Source organism: Moschus berezovskii, chromosome 18, assembly GCF_049115385.1.
Source record: "Moschus berezovskii isolate FMDL1 chromosome 18, NW_MosBer_1.0, whole genome shotgun sequence".
NCBI classification, from domain to species: Eukaryota; Metazoa; Chordata; class Mammalia; order Artiodactyla; family Moschidae; genus Moschus; species Moschus berezovskii.
Window position 1 is genome coordinate 57,026,440 of NC_142477.1, and position 21,628 is coordinate 57,048,067.

General features: G+C 41.2%; 1 protein-coding gene across 2 annotated transcripts in view; it reads left to right on the forward strand.

Annotated features, from left to right (window-relative positions):
• RAB3C (RAB3C, member RAS oncogene family) overlaps positions 1-21,628 on the forward strand; it is a 323,991-nt gene that overhangs the window by 276,008 nt on the left and 26,355 nt on the right. For both annotated transcript variants that reach the window (XM_055422022.2, XM_055422021.2), the window contains exon 4: positions 2,472-2,596. In XM_055422022.2, coding sequence (XP_055277997.1) covers positions 2,472-2,596 — 125 coding nt within the window. The remainder of the gene's footprint in view (positions 1-2,471; positions 2,597-21,628) is intronic.

Here is a 21,628-nt window from a genome sequence, read left to right on the forward strand (position 1 = left end):
TAAGACCTACATGAGTTATTATGTTAGCAGAACTGAGAGACAGACATTTAATGGGAAAAGCAAACATTCCATTAACTTGGTCAAGTGAAAGAAAGTGAAGTCGCTCAGTCATGTGCAACTCTTTGCAACCCCATGGACTGTAGCCTAGCAGGATCCTCTGTCCATGGGATTTTTCAGGCAAGAATACTGGAGTGGGTTGCCATTTCCTTCTCCAGGGGAATCTTCCTGACCCAGGGATCGAACCCAGGTCTCCTGCATTGTAAGGAGACACTTCTACCATCTGAGCCACCAGGGAAATTTTTTGTTTGTTTTTTTAACCTGGTTAAACTGTAAAAATCAGCTCGTGTTTTCTGTTTTGTTTTTTTAACCTTCACAAAAGTGCACCCCTATCCCGGGCTGAATTTTTTCAGGCAAGCATTCGTCCTTAGTAAATTCAGCAAGCCATGCCATTTACACACTAGCCCCAACCCCTTATGCAAGTAGGACATTCTCCTGAGACTGCTCTCCTTAACCTCATTCTGCATATTTTATTTCTAGCTGTGTGCCAAGATAAGAACTTTCCCCATTAACAGAGGGCTCTCAACCTAGGCCCTTTCTAGGCATAGACCAAGCCTTGGCTAACAAGAACTATACGAGCAAAGGGATAATTTTTCTTTTTTTTTTAAATTACCTAAGGAAATGTGAATAGAGTTCCTTTCAAAGAACCTTTGAAATTTCTTTGTACAGTTATGTTACCACTTGAGATTTAAGATGTGCCCAGGTATAAAATATTTTTTACACCTTAATTTACTCTTAATTCTTCATTTTTCATATACTCCACACTTACATAAGATGAGGTAAGTGAAAAAGTTTAGGTTTTGAATGTCTGCTTTTATTTTCCCAGTTTACAGATACATGCTGAATGTCACTGTTGCTAGAGGAATATATTATTAACTTAGGTGTCAGAATTAGAAAGTTCCTATCCCTGGATTTTTCTGATAAAATATGTTTCACCTTGAGATGCTCACATGGAACCAAAGGTATCTTTCACGGGATGTTTTAATCTCATTTGAAAACTTGTACTTGGTTCAGGGAAGTACTCTGAAATCAGACCCTGTCTGCCTCTTAGCTCTCTCCTTTCTTCTTGGAAGGGAGAAATAGTGATGACATCTCACTGAAAGCTCTCCTGCTGCAGTTTAAAGCTATTGGCTTCCGTTCTCTCTTCAAGTTGAGAACAGTTCACCACTATTTTCTATTTAAAAATCCTGAAGGATTTGGCAGTTGCTAGTAAGAACATACCAAGCTTCTCTTTTTGACACTTTGCAAATCCCTGCATTAAACTTTCAACATTTTTTTACATTTTTGATCTCTCTCTTGACCACCCACTGGGTGATGTGTCTTTCCCACCTATCTTGAATTGTTATCAAATAAGAACGTGGCCAATAAAAGGGGAGGATTAAAGAACATGGCTTCCTTTCAGCTTCTTTTCTGAAATGACAACAAATACACTAGAACTTAACTTCTCAGACTTTTAATGAGTAGTACTGATGTGTGTTTAAGAACTCTGCTGCCTGGGTTTGATTTCCAGATTCACCGCTTTACTAGCTGAGTTGTCTTGAGCAAATTTTTTAACCTCTCTATGCCTCATTTTCCTCGACCGTAAAATGGACATCATAATGGTATCTCCATTGAGTAGTCTAAGGATTAAGTTAACATACATAAAGAGTTTAAAACAGTACCTGTAAATATTAACTATTATAATTATCATCTAAGTATGGAAATCAAAAGTTGGTTATGAGCCTTATGGAGCCGTACTGGAAATTTATTCTGAATGCTAGCTATCCTGTTTGTGGTAACTTAAAACACTAGCTCATTGTATTGTAATTGTGATATTAACAAACCTGGCATTTTTCTCTGAAAAATGTAAGGCATGAGAATATTAATTCTTAAAATCTGTTTTTTTAATATTATAATTGCCCCCATGTTTCCTAACCAAGTTGTCTTAGCTCTTTAAGTTGTGATTGTAACATGGTAAAATGAGGTTTTCCTGTGATGGACTGTAAATAGTGACCAGTCACTTCAGGTTTCTTGGCACTAAGGCGTTTCTTGGGACGAAGGACTTTTACTGCTAAAACTGGGAACATCTTGGGCAAACTGGGATGGTTGGCCACTCATTCCAGTTATAAAAGTACTGTGGAATCGAAGCAGAAGAGAAGGAAGAAGCAGTAATAATATTAATCTCATCAAATATAGAAGAATTCTAAATACAACACCACAGTTCCCCTGATTTTTGACTCTTGTGATCCCAAATGAGTATCTGAAGGGTAGACTTGCACTGAACTAATTAATTCTAAATGTCAGGCATTTGGGCTTCATTTTTTGCTGTTACCATCATCTGTCTGTGGGATATATTTCTTCTTCTTCACTTTATGCTGTTGCATTTTCCTCTGATCAGTGTTTTGCCTTTTTTTTTTTTTTTTTTTCCTTTTTAGGTCAACTCAAATCAAAACATACTCATGGGATAATGCCCAGGTTATCCTGGTTGGGAACAAATGTGACATGGAAGATGAGCGAGTCGTCTCAACCGAGAGGGGCCAGCGTTTAGGAGAACAGCTCGGTAAGAAGCAGACTGTCAAATTAACAAGAAAAAGAACATGTTAATCAGTTGTATCACAGAACAGAGTCCCGGCTAATTGCTAAGATGAATTAAATGAAAAGATTGTCAACCAGACAGTGGAAGCCAACACATTACCCCCAACACATTATCTGTTAGCAGCACATGGATTTTCTCCCCCTTTCCGTGGCATCCTTAGAATACAAGCACAATTACAGAAGCAAAATAGACAGCCAGCATTTGGATCTAGAACAGGGTGTTCCGATTCTCGTTGCATAAAACAGACAGGATATGCCTTGCTTGCTATTTCTTTGGGGCTTTTCCTCTATATACAACACTTTACACTGACAGCACGTTATTCTTCTATGTGATTGTTGTTTTCAAGGTTCCACTGGAGGAGGGTGGATAGTAGGCACAGAATAGGTTGCATTAGATTTTGGTTCTAAGCACACTGGTGGCAATATGTGTCACAGTTAACAAACCTCTTTGAGGCTCAATCTCCTCATCTTTTAAGAATGAGTATCATGACTCATGCCTACTTTATTAAGTCTTTGTAGATAAAAGAAACTGAGATGAGAGATATGAAAAAACTTGAGAAATGGAAAAGCCAATTCAAATGTAAAAGATTCGATCTAGGGGAAAAATGGTGGAGTCAGTAGGGTAGAATTTTGGTACAAAGGAGGGGATCATGACTGATTTTTTAAAAAATAATTTTTATTGCAGTGTAGTTGATTTACAATGTTGTGTTAGTTTCAGGTGTACAGCAAAGTGAGTCAGTTACACACACACACACACTCTCCCTCCCTAGACGTCTCTGTAACTGCCCTCATTTCTCTCCATCCTTTTGTCTCTGTTCTGTGCTGTGGCAGTGACTCCCACCATTCGATCTTCCAGCTCACTTATCCGTTCTTCTGCCTCAGTTATTCTACTGATTCCTTCCACTGTGGTTTTTAAGTTATGTTGTTCACCTCTGTTTGTTCTTTAAATCTTCTCTTTTTAAAACATTTCTGGTATCTTCTTGGTCTATGCCTCCATTCTTTCTCTGAGATTTTGAATCATATTTACCGTTATTACTCTGAATTATTTTTCAGGTAGATTGCCTATCTTCTTCTCTTCCTTTGGTTGTTTTGGGTTTTAATTTTGTTGCTTCATCAGCACATATTTCTCTGTTTTCTCTTTTTGTCTTTCTGTGTTTGTGGTCTCTTATCCACAGACTGCAGTTCACAATTCCTCTTGCTCTGGTGTCTGGCCCCTGGTAGATGAGGGGATGGTCCTGGGGTGAGGTAGGTGTCCCGGTGGGAGGGACTGGCACCTGCCCCCTAGCGAGTGGAGTTGGGTCCTGTTCCTCTGGTGGGCAAGGGGGTGACAGGGGATGTGATTGGAGGTGGCTCTGAGCTCAGTGCAACTTGAGGGAGCTTGTCTCCTGATGGGTGACCCTGTGTTCCTATCTACTTTGTTGTTTGGCTTGAGGTTTTCCAGCACTGAAGGCTGTAGGTTGCTGGGTTGGGCTGGGGGGTCTTGGTGCCAAAATTGGGACCTCCTAGAGAGCTCACACTGATCAGTATTCCCTGGGGTCTCCAGTACCAGTCTCCTTGCCCCCACAGTGAGCTAGAGCCGATCCTCACCTCCCAGGAGACCCTCCAAGACGCCTAGGTAGGTCTAACCCAGATTCCTATGTACTTCTTTTTGCTGGTCCCAGTGCACATGAGACCTTGTGCGTGCCCTCTAAGAGTAGACTCTGTTTTCCTCAGCCCTGTGGAGCTCCTGCACTCAACCTCTGCTCATCTTCAAGGTTAAATGCTCTGGGGTTCTTCTTTCAAATGACAGACCCTCAGATTGTGTCTTGGAGGACTGTTTTTATGTAGGGACATTTCTGTGTAGCCTGTGTGGGGTTTTGTATTGTTTTTTCTCGTGCTAAGGCTGCTTTTAGTATAGATGTCTGCCACCTCTTCCCTCAGTGTATGCTGTCCATTATCCCCTTGATAGGAGGCATGATGGATGTTGTGTTGACCAGAGCCTGCACTGGATATCGAGCAGGGCCTTCCCTTTGTTCTGTGGTTATCACTACCCTGTCAGGGGCAGGGTCCGCTCCCCAGTTCTTGGAGTAGTGGCTCCCAGATCTGCTGCTCAGCTGTGTTTCTGATCTGTGGTGTGAGTTAGGTGAGACTGGAGCACTCCTACTGGGTACTGAGTATGCCTCAATAAGCCATTGAGCATTCCTCCTCTTGAGCTACTCACGTGTAGGTGTGCCCTGCTGTGGCACCTTTCATCTGTTGTGCAGGCTCTCAGATTATACTGTCATTGGCAGTGCTCTCATTCCCACCTTAACTATCTGTATGCCGGCAGTTGGCCCTGGTGTTTCCTGCATGCATACTAAGTAACTTCAGTCATGTCCAACTCTTTGCACCCCCTTGGACTGTAGCTCACCAGACTCCTCTGTCCATGGGATTCTCCAGGCAAGAATACTGTAGTGGGTTGCAGCTTCCTTCTCCAGGGAATCTTCCCAATCCAGGGATCGAACCCATGTCTCCTGCACTGCAAGCGGATTCTTTACTCACTGAGCCACCTGGATATTTCTTGAGCATTGTTTTCACCAAGTCACCAGTATAGATTAGATCCCCTGAAGTCAGGTCCCAGGATTGTAGTAATCATTACTGCATAATCATTGCAGTAATCTGGACCCACTATGGGTGCTAAGGGGGAAGTTCAGACTTTGGCCTGGTCCAACATCCATGTGTACGTGCCTATAAAGTCCTCAGCTGCTAAAGCTAGACCCGTCTCAGCTGCAGGAGCATTCATTGTCCATTCAGACATTCTGCAGGTGCTAAGAGTACAAAGCCAGTTGCTGGGCTGTAAATCCATTGTTCGTGTAGCTGTGAGGAAAGATTTCATCTCTTCTTAGTTGCATGGCTCCTGGAGCTCAGCTGTGTGCATGGGAGCCACCTATAGGCATCTGCTCCTGAGTCTGGCCCACAGCACACAAGCCCGCTTTGTAGGGTGGGGAGGGGATAAGGAGGAGGTCACGGCTGGGGGCGACTCTGGCAGGGGTCACTGCATAAGAGGAGAGGCTGCAATGGCCATGACTGATTTATTAATTCAAGGCTTTTTTTTTTTTAACTGAGCATGTGCTATATATCCTGCACTTTGCCAGATATTATAAGGGATACCACAAAACTATGATCCACAGTTCCTAGGCTCAAGTTGCTTTCAGTCAAGTGGGGAGACCAGAGATATACATGAGAGCAGGAATTATGAAACAATAATAAAATAGGATAATGAGGATATGATAAGCTGGAGGTGCATGCTAAGAGGAAAGCAACAGAGAGAATGAGGCAGACACAGGTTGTCGGCAGGTGTGGGAATGAAGTAGGATGGGAGATGGATAAAGAGCAATGCAGAGGGAACAGAGAGAGAATATATGGAAATGAGCAGAACAGCAGAGAAGAGGTGAGTGATGAGAGGAACTAGCAATCGTATGGTTAAATGACAAGATAAGTTTTGAATGGTCCCAAAAAGGAGAGTAGAATATGAAAACCATTAAGAGAGGAAGAGACATTATGAATAAAGGGCACAGTGGAGTAAGGATCCTGAGAGGGACATTGGGAGGACAATGAATGAAAAAGTTGGAACCCAGCATAATGTTGTGGAAGTAGAGTGGATTTGGGGGACGATTCCAGCCTTTGAGTAAAGGAGTTGCAATTATTTCTTTTTCTGTATACAAGAGAGATCACTGAGGAATTCTTAGCAGGGACTTTCTGTCTGGCTTTCTAACCTTTCTGGTCAGGACCAGAAATGCATGAAATGGATCCAATCTAGCAATCCTGGGCATACCCACATAGAAAGAGAATGAAATGAAAGTTTCACAATACACACTTACCCTTATTAGATGAGATTTGTTCGGATGCTATCCTCTTTTCTATTATTTTTCATCTTTTTTCATGTTTTTAACTCACTAAATATATGCTGCTGCTGCTAAGTCACTTCAGTCGTGTCCGACTCTGTGTGAGCCCATAGATGGAAGCCCACCAGGCTCCCCGATCCCTGGGATTCTCCAGGCAAGAACACTGGAGTGGTTTGCCATTTCCTTCTCCAATGTGTGAAAGTGAAAAGTGAAAGTGAAGTCGCTCAGTCGTGTCCGACCCTTAGCGACCCCAGGGACTGCAGCCTACCAGGCTCCTCCATCCATGGGATTTTCTAGGCAAGAGTACTGGAGTGGCTTGCTATTGCCTTCTCTGAAATATATGCTAGGATCCACTAATGTGCCTCAACCCACTAAAATTTGAAAAACCCTGTTCTGAAGGGGGCACTTTGGGATTAATCTGTGGGGCGTGTGTAGCACAGATTAGAGAAGCAGAGACCTTCTCCATGGGTCACTCTGTTATTTGGTCATCTCATAAATGAACTATGCACAGTCCAGTCAGAGAGACTGACCATTTCCTTCTGAGATTAGTGAGCTCAATAGACTAAAGGCTATCACCCAATGACGATAAGAACCCTCCTACTAAGTTCTTGCAGCTGCCATGAAAAGGTCACACAGGTGATGTCTGGCTGTTATGTGGCTACCCTTGAACTTTTATTTCATTCATAGGGCTTCTCTCTATTCCATCAACATCCACTCAAAAGTCTGAAAAACTTGGCAATCTTTTCTTAGTCGTCTTAGCACCTCAGGAAGCTAGGGATAGAGAATAATAGATTCCCCGAGAGAGAAAGAAAGGAAATCTGGGAGAGGTTGGCAGGGTAGCTTCCTGAGACCATCCCTCCCTCTTTGTGTTTTCTTGACGAGTCAAGCATATGCCATGTGGGGGAAAGAAGCTGCTACATAGATGTAAATGACTTTTATATATAAACCTGAAAACTGTTTGATTCAAAGAAACCAAGAATGGGAACCATTCTTGGGAGCCAAGAATTAAGTGACACTGGTACAAGAGGCAGGTAACGGGCTATATTTTTTTTTTTACCACTGTAATATTAATACATTACTTGGGTGTTGAGAAGGTCATGTTATGGAAGAGAATTAAAATGGTGAGAACACATCAAGAAGGCGACTTTCCTGGGGATTCCACCAACTGACACAAAAACAAACCCTTTTCGTGTGGTACACAGATGTAGGAAATTTCCTGCAATTATGAGGCAGAAATGTTTTATGTACCCATGCAAGCTCTTTCAATGATTTCTGATTGATTTTTTTGCTCTGTATTCAATAAACCTCAGCAGTTGTCTTAGCAACCAGCACTTGGGCATTTGTAGAGTCATTTACCTTCTTTAATGTGGTTTTTTTCTTCTCATGACTACATACATGTCTATAAATGATCATGAAAGATCATTTATAAGGGAAAAACCTAAGCTTAAAGATTTTAAAGGTCTTAGCTTTATAGCTGTGAAAAGAAGAGAGGCGAAAAACAAAGGAGAAAAGGAAAGATATAAGCATCTGAATGCAGAGTTCCAAAGAATAGCAAGGAGAGATAAGAAAGACTTCCTCAGTGATCAATGCAAAGAAATAGAGGAAAACAACAGAATAGGAAAAACAAGAGACCTCTTCAAGAAAATTAGAGATTCCAAGGGAACATTTCATGCAAAGATGGGCTCGATAAAGGACAGAAATGGTATGGACCTAACAGAAGCAGAAGATATTAAGAAGAGGTGGCAGGAATACACAGAAGAACTGTACAAAAAAGATCTTCACAACCAAGATAGTCACGATAATGTGATCACTGACCTAGAGCCAGACATCTTGGAATGTGAAGTCAAGTGGGCCTTAGAAAGCATCACTACTAACAAAGCTAGTGGAGGTGATGGAATTCCAGTTGAGCTATTTCAAGTCTTGAAAGATGATGCTGTGAAAGTGTTGCACTCAATATGCCAGCAGATTTGGAAAACTCAGCAGTGGCCACAGGACTGGAAGAGGTCAGTCTTCATTCCAATCCCAAAGAAAGGCAATGCCAAAGAATGCTCAAACTACCGGACAATTGCACTCATCTCACACGCTAGTAAAGTCATGCTCAAAATTCTCCAAGCCAGGCTTCAGCAGTATGTAAACCGTGAACTCCCAGATGTTCAAGCAGGGTTTAGAAAAGGCAGAGGCACCAGAGATCAAATTGCCAACATCCGCTGGATCATGGAGAAAGCAAGAGAGTTTCAGAAAAACATCTATTTCTGCTTCATTGACTATGCCAAAGCCTTTGACTGTGTCGATCACAATAAACTGTGGAACATTCTGAAAGAGATGGGAATCCCAGACCACCTGTCCTGCCTCTTGAGAAACCTGTATGCAGGTCAGGAAGCAACTGTTAGAACTGGACATGGAACAACAGACTGGTTCCAAATAGGAAAAGGTGTACGTCAAGGTTGTATATTGTCACCTTGCTTATTTAACTTATATGCAGAGTACATCATGAGGAACGCTGGGCTGGAAGAAGCACAAGCTGGAATCAAGATTGCTGGGAGAAATATCAATAACCTCAGATATGCAGATGACACTACCCTTATGGCAGAAAGTGAAGAGGAACTCAAAAGCCTCTTGATGAAAGTGAAAGAGGAGAGTGAAAAGGTTGGCTTGAAGCTCAACATTCAGAAAACAAAGATCATGGCATCTGGTCCCATCACTTCATGGGAAATAGATGGAAAAACAGTGGAAACAGTGTCAGACTTTGTTTTTTTGGGCTCCAAAATCACTGCAGATGCTGATTGCAGCCATGAAATTAAAAGACGCTTGCTCCTTGGAAGGAAAGTTATGACCAAACTTGATAGTATATTAAAAAGCAGAGACATTACTTTGCCAACCAAGGTCCGTCTAGTCAAGGCAATGGTTTTTCCTGTTGTCATGTATGGATGTGAGAGTTGGACTGTGAAGAAGGCTGATCGCCGAAGAATCGATGCTTTTGAACTGTGGTGTTGGAGAAGACTCTTGAGAGTCCCTTATACTGCAAGGAGATCCAACCAGTCCATTCTAAAGGAGATCAATCCTGGATGTTCATTGGAGGGACTGATGCTAAAGCTGAAACTGCAATACTTTGGCCACCTCATGCGACGAGTTGACTCACTGGAAAAGACTCTGATGCTGGGAAAGGTTGGGGGCGGGAGGAGAAGGGGACGACGGAGAATGAGATGGCTGGATGGCGTCACCGATTCTGTGGACATGAGTTTGAGTGTACTCCGGGAGTTGGTGATGGACAGGGAGGCCTGGCGTGCTGTGATTCATGGGGTCGCGGAGAGTCGGACACGACTGAGCGACTGAACTGAACTAGCTTTATTTTTTAAAATTACTGGTAAAATTACATTGTCCAGAATAGTATCACACACAAACAAAGGTTGGGTACTGTTTTTTAAATGTCATTACCACATCTTAGCAGATGGCTCAAAACAAAACAAAAAAAAAACAAGAGTTTTATTGACCTAGTTACAATTAATTCTCCATTATGGATGGTTACATCCATGTAACACTTCTTTCTCCTAATGAAGTTACTTAATAGAACTGAGCTATAGGTGAGGTCTTTAAAATACTCATATGGCAGCCTCCCTTGATTATTCAGTTTAGTTTACCAAATATTTACATCAGGTGCCTGGAAATACAATGGTAACACTACCTTTCAAGATCAACCATTGTAGTGCCTGAGTTAGGCTATACAGACGATGAACATTTTTTAGGTCTTCCCTTTCCCGGTTCTTTCCCTTTCCCGGTTCTGTTTCATTTGGCCTGCCAGGCATGCCCTCCTTCTTGAACTCTGCCATCTTTACTTCTATATCATGGTGCTGTCTCTCCGGCCCTATCTTGGTTGTTCCTTGGGAGACTTCTCTTTCTCCCTCTTGCCCTTTGTCTTTCTATCCTTGGACCACCACTCTTCTCTCTCTGCACCCTCCCTTAGATACTCCCAACCACTTCTGAGGCATGAACTCTGTCTATAAACTAATGATAGCCAATCCTGTCTTAGCCCTGACCCTTTCACCTGAGCTTCCATCTCCTCTACCTACCTGCCAGCTTCACGTGTTCAGTACTTCTAATTTAGGATGGTCCTCTGTGTCATATGCAACTGCATCCTGTGGGATTCTTTTTCAAGTTCATATTTGTCAACCATATCTCAGGCATGCTGCATCAAAGTTTCTGAAGGCCAGGAATCTTCATGTTTAAAACACACCCTTCTGACTTTTCTAAATTTTTAGAACACTGGCTTAAATAGCTGGGAATGTTTGGAGAATGCAGGGAATTGCCCCAGAGCTGAATATTATCCTATAGCTAGTATCATTCTTCCTGTATGTGTTTTTGACATCTCCAAGAGTCCCTTGTACTGCAAAGAGATCCAACCAATCCATTTTAAAGGAGATCAATCCTGGGTGTTCATTGGAGGGACTGATGCTAAAGCTGAAACTCCAATACTTTGGCCACCTCATGCGACGAGTTGACTCACTGGAAAAGACTCTGATGCTGGGAAAGGTTGGGGGCAGGAGGAGAAGGGGACGACAGAGAATGAGATGGCTGGATGGCATCACTAACTCTATGGACGTGAGTTTGAGTGAACTCCGGGAGTTGGTGATGGATAGGGAGGCCTGGCGTGCTGTGATTCACGGGGTGGCAGAGAGTCGGACATGACTGAGCAACTGAACTGAACTGAACTGATAGGTGCATGTACCTATAACACTATATGGGAATGTTTTGGATTTTTATTTTTATTCAAATACAAATTTATAGTATAGCAATAATCTCTTTATATTAACATATACAATCTTATAACTTGTTTTAAATGTAAAAATGTTGAATTCGAAAGGATAGGAAAAATAAAGATATCAGTGTCAGTTCAGTCATTAGTTGTGTCCGACTCTCTGCAACCCCATGGACTGCAGCACGCCAGGCTTCTCTGTCCATCACCAGCTTCCGGAGTTTACTCAAACTCATGTCCATCAGGTTGGTGATGCCATTCAATCATTTCATCCTCTGTTGTCCCCTTCTCTTCCCACCTTCAATCTTTCCCAGCATCAGGATCTTTTCCAAGGAGTCAGTTCTTCACATCAGGTGGCCAGACTATTGGAGTTTCAGCTTCAGCATCAGTCCTTCCAATGAATATTCAGGACTGATTTCCTTTAGGATGGACTGGTAGGATCTCCTTGCAGTCCAAGGGACTCTCAAGAGTCTTCTCCAACACCACAGTTCAAAAGCATGGACTTTTGTTGGTAAAGTAATGTCTCTGCTTTTTAATATGCTGTCTAGGTTGGTCATAGCTTTTCTTCCAAGGACCAAGCATCTTTTAATTTCATGGCTGCAGTAACTGTAGTGATTTTGGAGCCCCCAAAAATAAAGTCTCTCACTGTTTCCATTGTTTCCCATCTATTTGCCATGAAGTGATGGGACCAGATATAACTGGGAATAAGAACAAAGAAATTTTGGGAGGAGAATGGATCTGTATTGCCTTGAAATTTTAGAAGAATGCTTGACACATTTTTACAAGCTCTGAATGGGCAGAAAATGCAGAAACTCTGAGGTCTTCTAAAAAATCTAGTCAGAGAAACAAAAACTGTAGACATACTAATTGCTTTTGGAGAGAAGTGATTTTATAAATAACTAATTTATAAGGATACAATTTTGTGTTTTTCATTTGTTTTCATACTTCTTCCCAGAGCAAATAATATATATATATCTATTTATATCCTATTACTCTCCGTTCAAATAACTGTCATGATATCATGTGCCTATATTACTAAATTCCAACCCCATCTTCTACATACTTCCCCCTTGTCTAGCACAGGGACCCTATGAAGATCTCTGACAACTATCAAATATACTTTACCATCTTTCCAGCCTGTAAAATGTGCTTCCCCTTCTTTTCACCTCTAGTTTGATTATTCATCTTCAAATGTTTATTAAACACCTATAATGATATCAAAGAGTCATGATATATCTTCCTCCTTGTGGAGCTTAATGTGTGGTCTGCATATCAAAGATATAATAAAGTACCATGAATATACAAATTAAAAAGGGCTGGAAAACATTAAAACGAAAATAACTTGAAGGATGAAGAAGGGACATGTAGATCTATAATACAAGTAAATAGTTCTTTCTGTTTTAGGAATATGAAGACTCCCAAAAAGGCACATTCTTATGTCTATAAACTCTGAAACATTGATTCAATAAAGACTGGTTTAGATAAGCAATTCTCCAAGAATAATCTCTTGAAGTAGAAAAAGGTAAATTAAAGACAAATCGGAAAGGATTCCTTCACTTAACAAGGAATATACTAAAAGAACTGATTGTATCTGGAGGAGGGAATTGGTACAGACAGGATATAGGGTTGCTTCCCCAAAAGTCTAGATAAATCAAGTCAGACAGATGCACCACAGCTAATAGAGTTTGAATTATTTTGGGGACGTTTCTGTCCTGTCAAGAATAAGAATTTGGACATGTTGGCTATGAGGCTCCATATGACTTGATATCACTTTTCAGTTCAGTTCAGTCGCTCAGTCGTGTCCGACTCTCCGCGACCCCATGAATCACAGCACGCCAGGCCTCCCTGTCCATCACCAACTCCCGGAGTTCACTCAAACTCATGTCCACAGAGTCGCTGATGCCATCCAAACATCTCATTCTCCGTCGTCCCCTTCTCCTCCCACCCCCAACCCTTGCCAGCATCAGTCTTTTCCAGTGAGTCAACTCGTCGCATGAGGTGGCCCAAGTATTGCATGGCGGCAATCAGCATCTGCAGTGATTTTGGAGCCCAAAAAAATAAAGTCTGACACTGTTTCCACTGTTTTTCCATCTATTTCCCATGAAGTGATGGGACCAGATGCCATGATCTTTGTTTTCTGAATGTTGAGTTTCAAGCCAACCTTTTCACTCTCCTCTTTCACTTTCATCAAGAGGCTTTTGAGTTCCTCTTCACTTTCTGCCATAAGGGTAGTGTCATCTGCATATCTGAGGTTATTGATATTTCTCCCAGCAATCTTGATTCCAGCTTGTGCTTCTTCCAGCCCAGTGTTCCTCATGATGTACTCTGCATATAGGTAAAATAAGCAAGGTGACAATATACAGCCTTGATGTACTCCTTTTCCTATTTGGAACCAGTCTGTTGTTCCATGTCCAGTTCTAACAGTTGCTTCCTGACCTGCATACAGGTTTCTCAAGAGGCAGGTCAGATGGTCTGGGATTCCCATCTCTTTCAGAATGTTCCACAGTTGATTGTGATCCACACAGTCAAAGGCTTTGGCATAGTCAATGAAGAAGAAATAGATGTTTTTCTGGAACTCTCTTGCTTTCTCCATGATCCAGCAGATGCTGGCAATTTCATCTCTGGGGCCTCTGCCTTTTCTAAAACCTGCTTGAACATCTGGGAGTTCACGGTTCACATATTGCTGAAGCCTGGCTTGGAGAATTTTGAGCATGATTTTACTAGCGTGTGAGATGAGTGCAATTGTGCGGTAGTTTGAGCATTCTTTGGCATTCCCTTTCTTTGGGATTGGAATGAAGACTGACCTTTTCCAGTCCTGTGGCCACTGCTGAGTTTTCCAAATTTGCTGGCATATTGAGTGCAGCACTTTCACAGCATCATCTTTCAAGACTTGAAATAGCTCAACTGGAATTCCATCACCTCCACTAGCTTTGTTTGTAGTGATGCTTTCTAAGGCCCACTTGACTTCACATTCCAAGATGTCTGGCTCTAGGTCAGTGATCACGTTATCGTGACTATCTTGGTCGTGAAGATCTTTTTTGTACCGTTCTTCTGTGTATTCTTGCCACCTCTTCTTAATATCTTCTGCTTCTGTTAGGTCCGTACCATTTCTGTCTTTTATCGAGCCCATCTTTGCATGAAATGTTCCCTTGGAATCTCAAATTTTCTTGAAGAGATCTCTTGTTTTTCCTATTCTGTTGTTTTCCTCTATTTCTTTGCATTGATCACTGAAGAAGGCTTTCTTATCTCTCCTTGCTATTCTTTGGAACTCTGCATTCAGATGCTTATATCTTTCCTTTTCTCCTTTGCTTTTCGCTTCTCTTCTTTTCACAGCTATTTCTAAGGCCTCCTCAGACAGCCATTTTGCTTTTTTGCATTTCTTTTCCATGGGGATGGTCTTGGTCCCTGTCTCCTGTACAATGTCAATGTCACGAACCTCCGTCCAGAGTTCATCAGGCACACTATCTATCAGATCTAGTGATAAATCTATTTCTCACTTCCACTGTATAATCATAAGGGATTTTATTTAGGTCATATATGAATGTTCTAGTGGTTTTCCCTACTTTCTTCAATTTCAGTCTGAATTTGGCAATAAGGAGTTCATGATCTGAGCCACAGTCAGCTCCTGGTCTCGTTTTTGCTAACTGTATACAGCTTCTCCATCTTTGGCTGCAAAGAATATAATCAGTCTGATTTCGGTGTTGACCATCTGGTGATGTCCATGTGTAGAGTCTTCTGTTGTGTTGTTGGAAGAGGGTGTTTGCTATGACCAGTGCGTTCTCTTGACAAAACTCTATTAGCCTTTGCCCTGCTTCATTCTGTGCTCCAAGGCCAGATTTGCCTGTTATTCCAGGTGTTTCTTGACTTGCTACTTTTGCATTCCAGTCCCCTAGAATGAAAAGGACATCTTTTTTGGGTGTTAGTTCTAAAAGGTCTTGTAGGTCTTCATAGAACCATTCAACTTCGGCGTCTTCAGCGTTACTGGTTGGGGCATAGGCCTGGATTACTGTGAATGGTTTGCCTTGGAAACGAACAGAAATCATTCTCTCGTTTTTAAGATTGCATCCAAGTACTGCATTTTGGACTCTTCTGTTGACCATGATGGCTACTCCATTTCTTCTAAGGGATTTCTGCCCACAGTAGTAGATATAATGGTCACCTGAGTTAAATTCACCCATTCCAGTCCATTTTAATTTACTGATTCCTAGAATGTCTATGTTCACTCTTGCCATCTCCTGTTTGACCACTTCCAATTTGCTTTGATTCATGGACCTAACATTCCAGGTTCCTATGCAATATTGCTCTTTACAGCATCGGACCTTGCTTCTATCACCGGTCACATCCACAACTGGGTATTCGTTTTGCTTTTGCTCCATCTCTTCATTCCTTCTAGAGTTATTTCTCCACTGATCTCCAGTAGCATACTGGGCACCTACCGACCTGGGGAATTCCTCATTCAGTATCCTATCATTTTGCCCTTTGATACTGTTCATGGGTTTCTCAAGGCAAGTATACTGAAGTGGTTTGCCATTCCCTTCTCCAGTGGACCACATTCGGCTGTGGTCCATGTGATCAGATCAACTAGTTTCCTGATGCAAACCAGATCTTCAACAAATGCTAAAGGATCTTCACTAGACAGGAAATACAGAAAAAGTTTATAAACTTGAAACCAAACCAACAAAGTAAATTGCAATGGGATCACACTTGTCAATAATCACCTTAAATGTAAACGGGTTGAACGCCCCAACCAAAAGACAAAGACTGGCTGACTGGATACAAAAACAAGACCCCATATATGTGTCTGCAAGAGACCCACCTCAAACCAGGGGACACATACAGACTGAAAGTGAAGGGCTGGAAAAAGATATTTCATGCAAATGGAGACCAGAAGAAAGCAGGAGTAGCAATACTCATATCAAATAAAATAGAGTTTGAAATAAAGACCATGAAAAGAGACAAAGAAGGACACTACATAATGATCAAAGATCAATCCAAGAAGAAGATATAACAATTATACATATATATGCACCTGACATAGGAGCACCACAATATGTAAGGCAAATGCTAACAAGTATGAAAGGGGAAATTAACAGTAACACAATAACGGTGGGAGACTTTAATACCCTACTCACACCTATGGATAGATCAACCAAACAGAAAACGAGCAAGGAAACACAAACTTTTAATGATACAATGGACCAGTTAGACCGAATTGATACCTATCGGACATTTCACCCCAAAAACAATGAGTTTCACCTTTTTCTCAAGTGCACACAGAACCTTCTCCAGGATAGATCATATCCTGGGCCATAAATCTAGCCTTGGTAAATTCAAAAAAAACTGAAATCATTTCAAGCATCTTTTCTGATCACAATGTGGTAAGATTAAATGTCAACTACAGGAAAAAGACTATTAAAAATACAAGCATATGGAGGCTAAACAAGACACTTTTGAATAACCAACAAATCACAGAAGAAATCAAAATATGAATAGAAACAAATGAGAATAAAAACATAACAATGGGTTTTAGGTCAGTTATGGGTCAGTAAAAGCAGTGCTAAGGGGAAGGTTCATAGCAATACAAGCTTACCTCAAGAAACAGGAGAAAAATAAAATAGACAACCTAACTTTACACCAAAAGCAACAAAAAAAAGAAATGAAGAACCCCAGGTTTGTAGAAGGAAAGAAATCATAAAAATTAGGGCAGAAATAAATGAAAAAGAAACAAAGGAGACTATAACAAATGTCAACAAAACTAAAAGCTGGTTCTTTGAGAAGATAAGTAGACAAGCCATTAGCCAGACTCATTAAGAAAAGGAGAAGAATCAAATCAACAAAATTAGAAATGAAAGTGGAGAAATCACAACAGACAACACAGAAATACAAAGGATCATCAGAGACTACTATTAGCAACTATATGCCAGTAAAATGGACAACTTGGAAGAAATGGACAAGTTCTTAGAAAAGTATAACTTTCCAAAACTGAACCAGGAAGAAATAGAAAATCTTAACAGACCCGTCACAAGCATGGAAATTGAAAGCGTAATAAAAAAATCTTCCAACAAACAAAAGACCAGGTCCAGATGGCTTCACAGCTGAATTCGACCAAAAATTTAGAGAAGAGCTAACACCTATCCTACTCAAACTCTTCCAGAAAATTGCAGAAGAAGGTAAACTTCCAAACTCATTCTATGAGGCCACCATCACCCTAATACCAAAACCCAACACAGATGCCACAAGAAAACTATAGGCCAATATCACTGATGAACATTGATGCAAAAATCCTCAACAAAATTCTAGCAGACAGAATCCAACATATGAAAAAGATCATACATCATGACCAAGTGGGCTTTATCCCAGGGATGCAAGGATTCTTCAATATTTACAAATCAATCAATACGATACACCACAGTAACAAATTGAAAGATAAAAACCATATGATTATCTCAATAGATGCAGAGAAAGCCTTTGACAAAATTCAGCATCCATTTATGATAAAACCTTTCCAGAAAGCAGGCACAGAAGGAACATACCTCAACATAATAAAAGCCATATATGATAAACCCACAGCAAACATTATCCTCAATGGAGAAAAATTGAAAGTAGTCCCCCTAAAGTCAGGAACAAGACAAGGGTGCCCACTCTCACCACTACTATTCAACATAGTTTTGGAAGTTTTAGCCACAGCAATCAGAGAAGAAAAATAAATAAAAGGAATCCAGATTGAAAAAAAGGAAAACTTTCACTGTTTGCAGATGACATGATCCTCTACAAAGAAAACCCTAAAGACACCACCAGAAAATTACTACAGCTAATCAATGAATGTAGTAAAGTTGCAGGATATAAAATTAACACACCAATATGCCTTGCCTTCCTATACACTAACAATGAGAAAACAGAGATATTAAGGAAACAATTCCATTCACTATTGTGACCAAAAAAATAAAATACTCAGGAATAAATCTATTTAAAGAAACAAAAGACCTATATATAGAAAACTATAAAACTGATGAAAGAAATCAAAGAGGACACAAATAGATGGAGGAATATACCATGTTCATGTATTGGAAGAATCAATATAGTGAAAATGAGTATACTACCCAAAGCAATCTACAGATTCAATGCAATCCCTATCAAGCTACCAATGGTAATTTTCACAGAACTAGAACAAATAATTTCACAATTTGTATAGAAGTCCAAAAAAAAAAAAAAACCCTCAAATAGCCAAAGAAATCTTGAGAAAGAAGAACAGAACTGGAAGAATCAACGTGACTTTAGACTGTACTACAAAGCTACATTCATCAAGTCAGTATGGTGCTTGCACAAAGACAGAAATATAGATCAATGGAACAAAATAGAAAGCCCAGAGATAAATACATGCACCTATGGACACCTTATCTTTGACAAAAGAGGCAAGAATATACAATGGAGAAAAGATAATCTCTTTAACAAGTGGTGCTGGGAAAACTGGTCAACCACCTGCAAAAGAATGAAACTAGAACACTTTCTAATACCATACACAAGAATAAACTCAAAATGGATTAAAGATCTAAATGTAAGACTGCTGCTGCTGCTACTGCTGCTGCTGCTAAGTCGCTTCAGTCGTGTCCGACTCTGTGCGACCCCATAGACGGCAGCCCACCAGGCTCCGCCATCCCTGGGATTCTCCAGGCAAGAACACTGGAGTGGGTTGCCATTTCCTTCTCCAATGTGTGAAAGTGAAGTCGCTCAGTCTTGTCCGACTAGTAGCGACCCCACGGACTGCAGCCCACCAGGCTCCTCTGTCCATGGGATTTTCTAGGCAAGAGTACTGGAGTGGCTTGCCATTGCCTTCTCCGAAATGTAAGACTAGAAACTATAAAACTCCTAAAGGAAAACATAGGCAAAAACTTTCTGACATAAATCACAGCAGGATCCTCTATGACCCACCTTCCAGAGTAATGGAAATAAAAGCAAAAATAAACAAATGTAACCTAATTAAACTTAAAAGCTTTTGCACAATGAAGGAAACTATAAGCAAGGTGAAAAAAGAACCTTCAGAATGGGAGAAAATAATAGCAAACGAAGCAACTGACAAATAATTAATCTCAAAAATATACAAGCAACTCATGCAGCTCAATACCAGAAAAATAAACAACCCAATCAAAAAATGGGCCAAAGAACTAAACAGACATTTCTCCAAGGAAGACATACAAATGGCTAACAAACACGTGAAAAGATGCTCAACATCACTCATCAGAGAAATGCAAATCAAAACCACAATGAGGTACCATCTCACACCACTCAGAATGGCTGCTATCAAAAAGTACAAACAATAAATGCTGGAGAGGATGCAGAGAAAAGGGAATCCTCTTACACTGTTGGTGGGAACGCAAACTAGTACAGCTACTACGGAGAGCAGTATGGAGATTCCTTAAAAAACTGGAAATAGAACTGCCATGCAACCCAGCAATCCCACTTCCAGGCATACACACCAAGGAAACCAGAATTGAAAGAGACATGTGTACCCCAATGTTCATTGTAGCACTGTTCACAATAGCTAGTACATGGATGCAACCTAGATGTCCACTGGCAGACGAACGGATAAGAAAGCTGTGGTACATATACACAATGGAATATTACTCAGCCATTAAAAAGAATGCATTTGAATCAGTTCTAGTGAGGTGGATGAAACTGGAGTCTATTATACAGAGTGAAGTCAGAAAGAAAAACACCAATATAGTATATTAACACATATATATGGAATTTAGAAAGATGGTAATGATGACCCTATATGAGAGACAGAAAAAGAGACAAAGACATAAAGAACAGACTCTGTGGGAGAAGGCGAGGGTGGAATGATTTGAGAGAATAGCAATGAAACATGTATATTACCATATGTGAAATAGATCACCAGTGCAAGTTCGATGCATAAAACAGGGAGGAGAAGGGGATGACAGAGAATGAGATGGCTGGATGGCATCACCGACTCTGTGGACATGAGTTTGAGTGAACTCCGGGAGTTGGTGATGGACAGGGAGGCCTGGCGTACTGTGATTCATGGGGTCGCGGAGAGTCGGACATGACTGAGGGACTGAACTGAACTGAACTGAACTGAAAGTCAGTGCACTGGGACAACCTTGAGGGAGAGGATGGGGAGGGAGCGGGGAGGGGAGTTCAGGATGGGGGACACGTGTACACCCATGACTGATTCATTTGTCAATGTATGGCAAAAACCACTACAATATTGTAAAGTAATTAGCCTCCAATTAAATAATTTAAAAAAAATTAGGTGGATGGGACATCATTGTAACCAAGCCAAGAAAGTCTACCTCCTGAGATTTTAATGCCCATGCTGCTGATTTCTGCTGAGACTGAATGACTTCAGGGTTACCTAATTTAGGAACTCTGATTTTGGGATTCTCCAATTGGTTCCTGTTTAGAGTCTTTTGGACTTCCTAGGTGGTGCTAGTGGTAAAGACCCTGCCTGCCAATGCAGGAGACACAAGAGATTCAGGTTCGATCCCTGGGTCAGGAAGATCCCCTTGAGGAGGGCACAGAAACCCACTCCAGTATTCTTGCCTGGAAAATCCCATGGACAGAGGACCTTGGAGAGCTGTATAGTCCATGGGGTCACAAAGAGTTGGACATGACTGAAGCGACTTAACACACGCACACACTCTTCGCTTTCCTTGCCAGCCCAGGTAAGAGAGAACAAGGCAGTAACTTCACTGAACTTTGAATCCATGCAGTCTGACCCTAAGCAGCCAGATTCTCTTTATGCATTTTCCACTGAAGAGAATTATAATAGCAGCATCACACCTTCCTGACCGCTAAGCTCCACCTGAGTCATATTCTTGCAATAATATGGAGATACAGATAAGGTCTTAACTGAATTTATTTTTCTGTTTTACAATCCAGGAGGAAATCTGCATCTATTTAACTGGCAATCCTATTTAAACTCTGTTCATGAACCCCATAGTCTTCCAGCGATACGGTGAAAGATGCCAGAAAATGATTAGATCGTTGTTAAAGGAGAAGACTCTTGAGAGTCTCTTGTACCACAAGGAGATCCAACCAGTCCATTCTAAAGGAGATCAATCCTGGGTGTTCATTGGAAGGACTGATGCTAAAGCTGAAACTCCAATACTTTGGCCACCTCATGCGACGAGTTGACTCACTGGAAAAGAGTCTGATGCTGGGAAGGATTGGGGGTGGGAGGAGACGGGGACGACAGAGAATGAGATGGCTGGATGGCATCACCGACTCGATGGACATGAGTTTGAGTGAACTCCGGGAGTTGGTGATGGACAGGGAGGCCTGGCGTGCTGTGATTCATGGGGTCGCAAAGAGTCAGACATGACTGAGCGACTGAACTGAAAGGATAAATTCTTTCAAATACAAT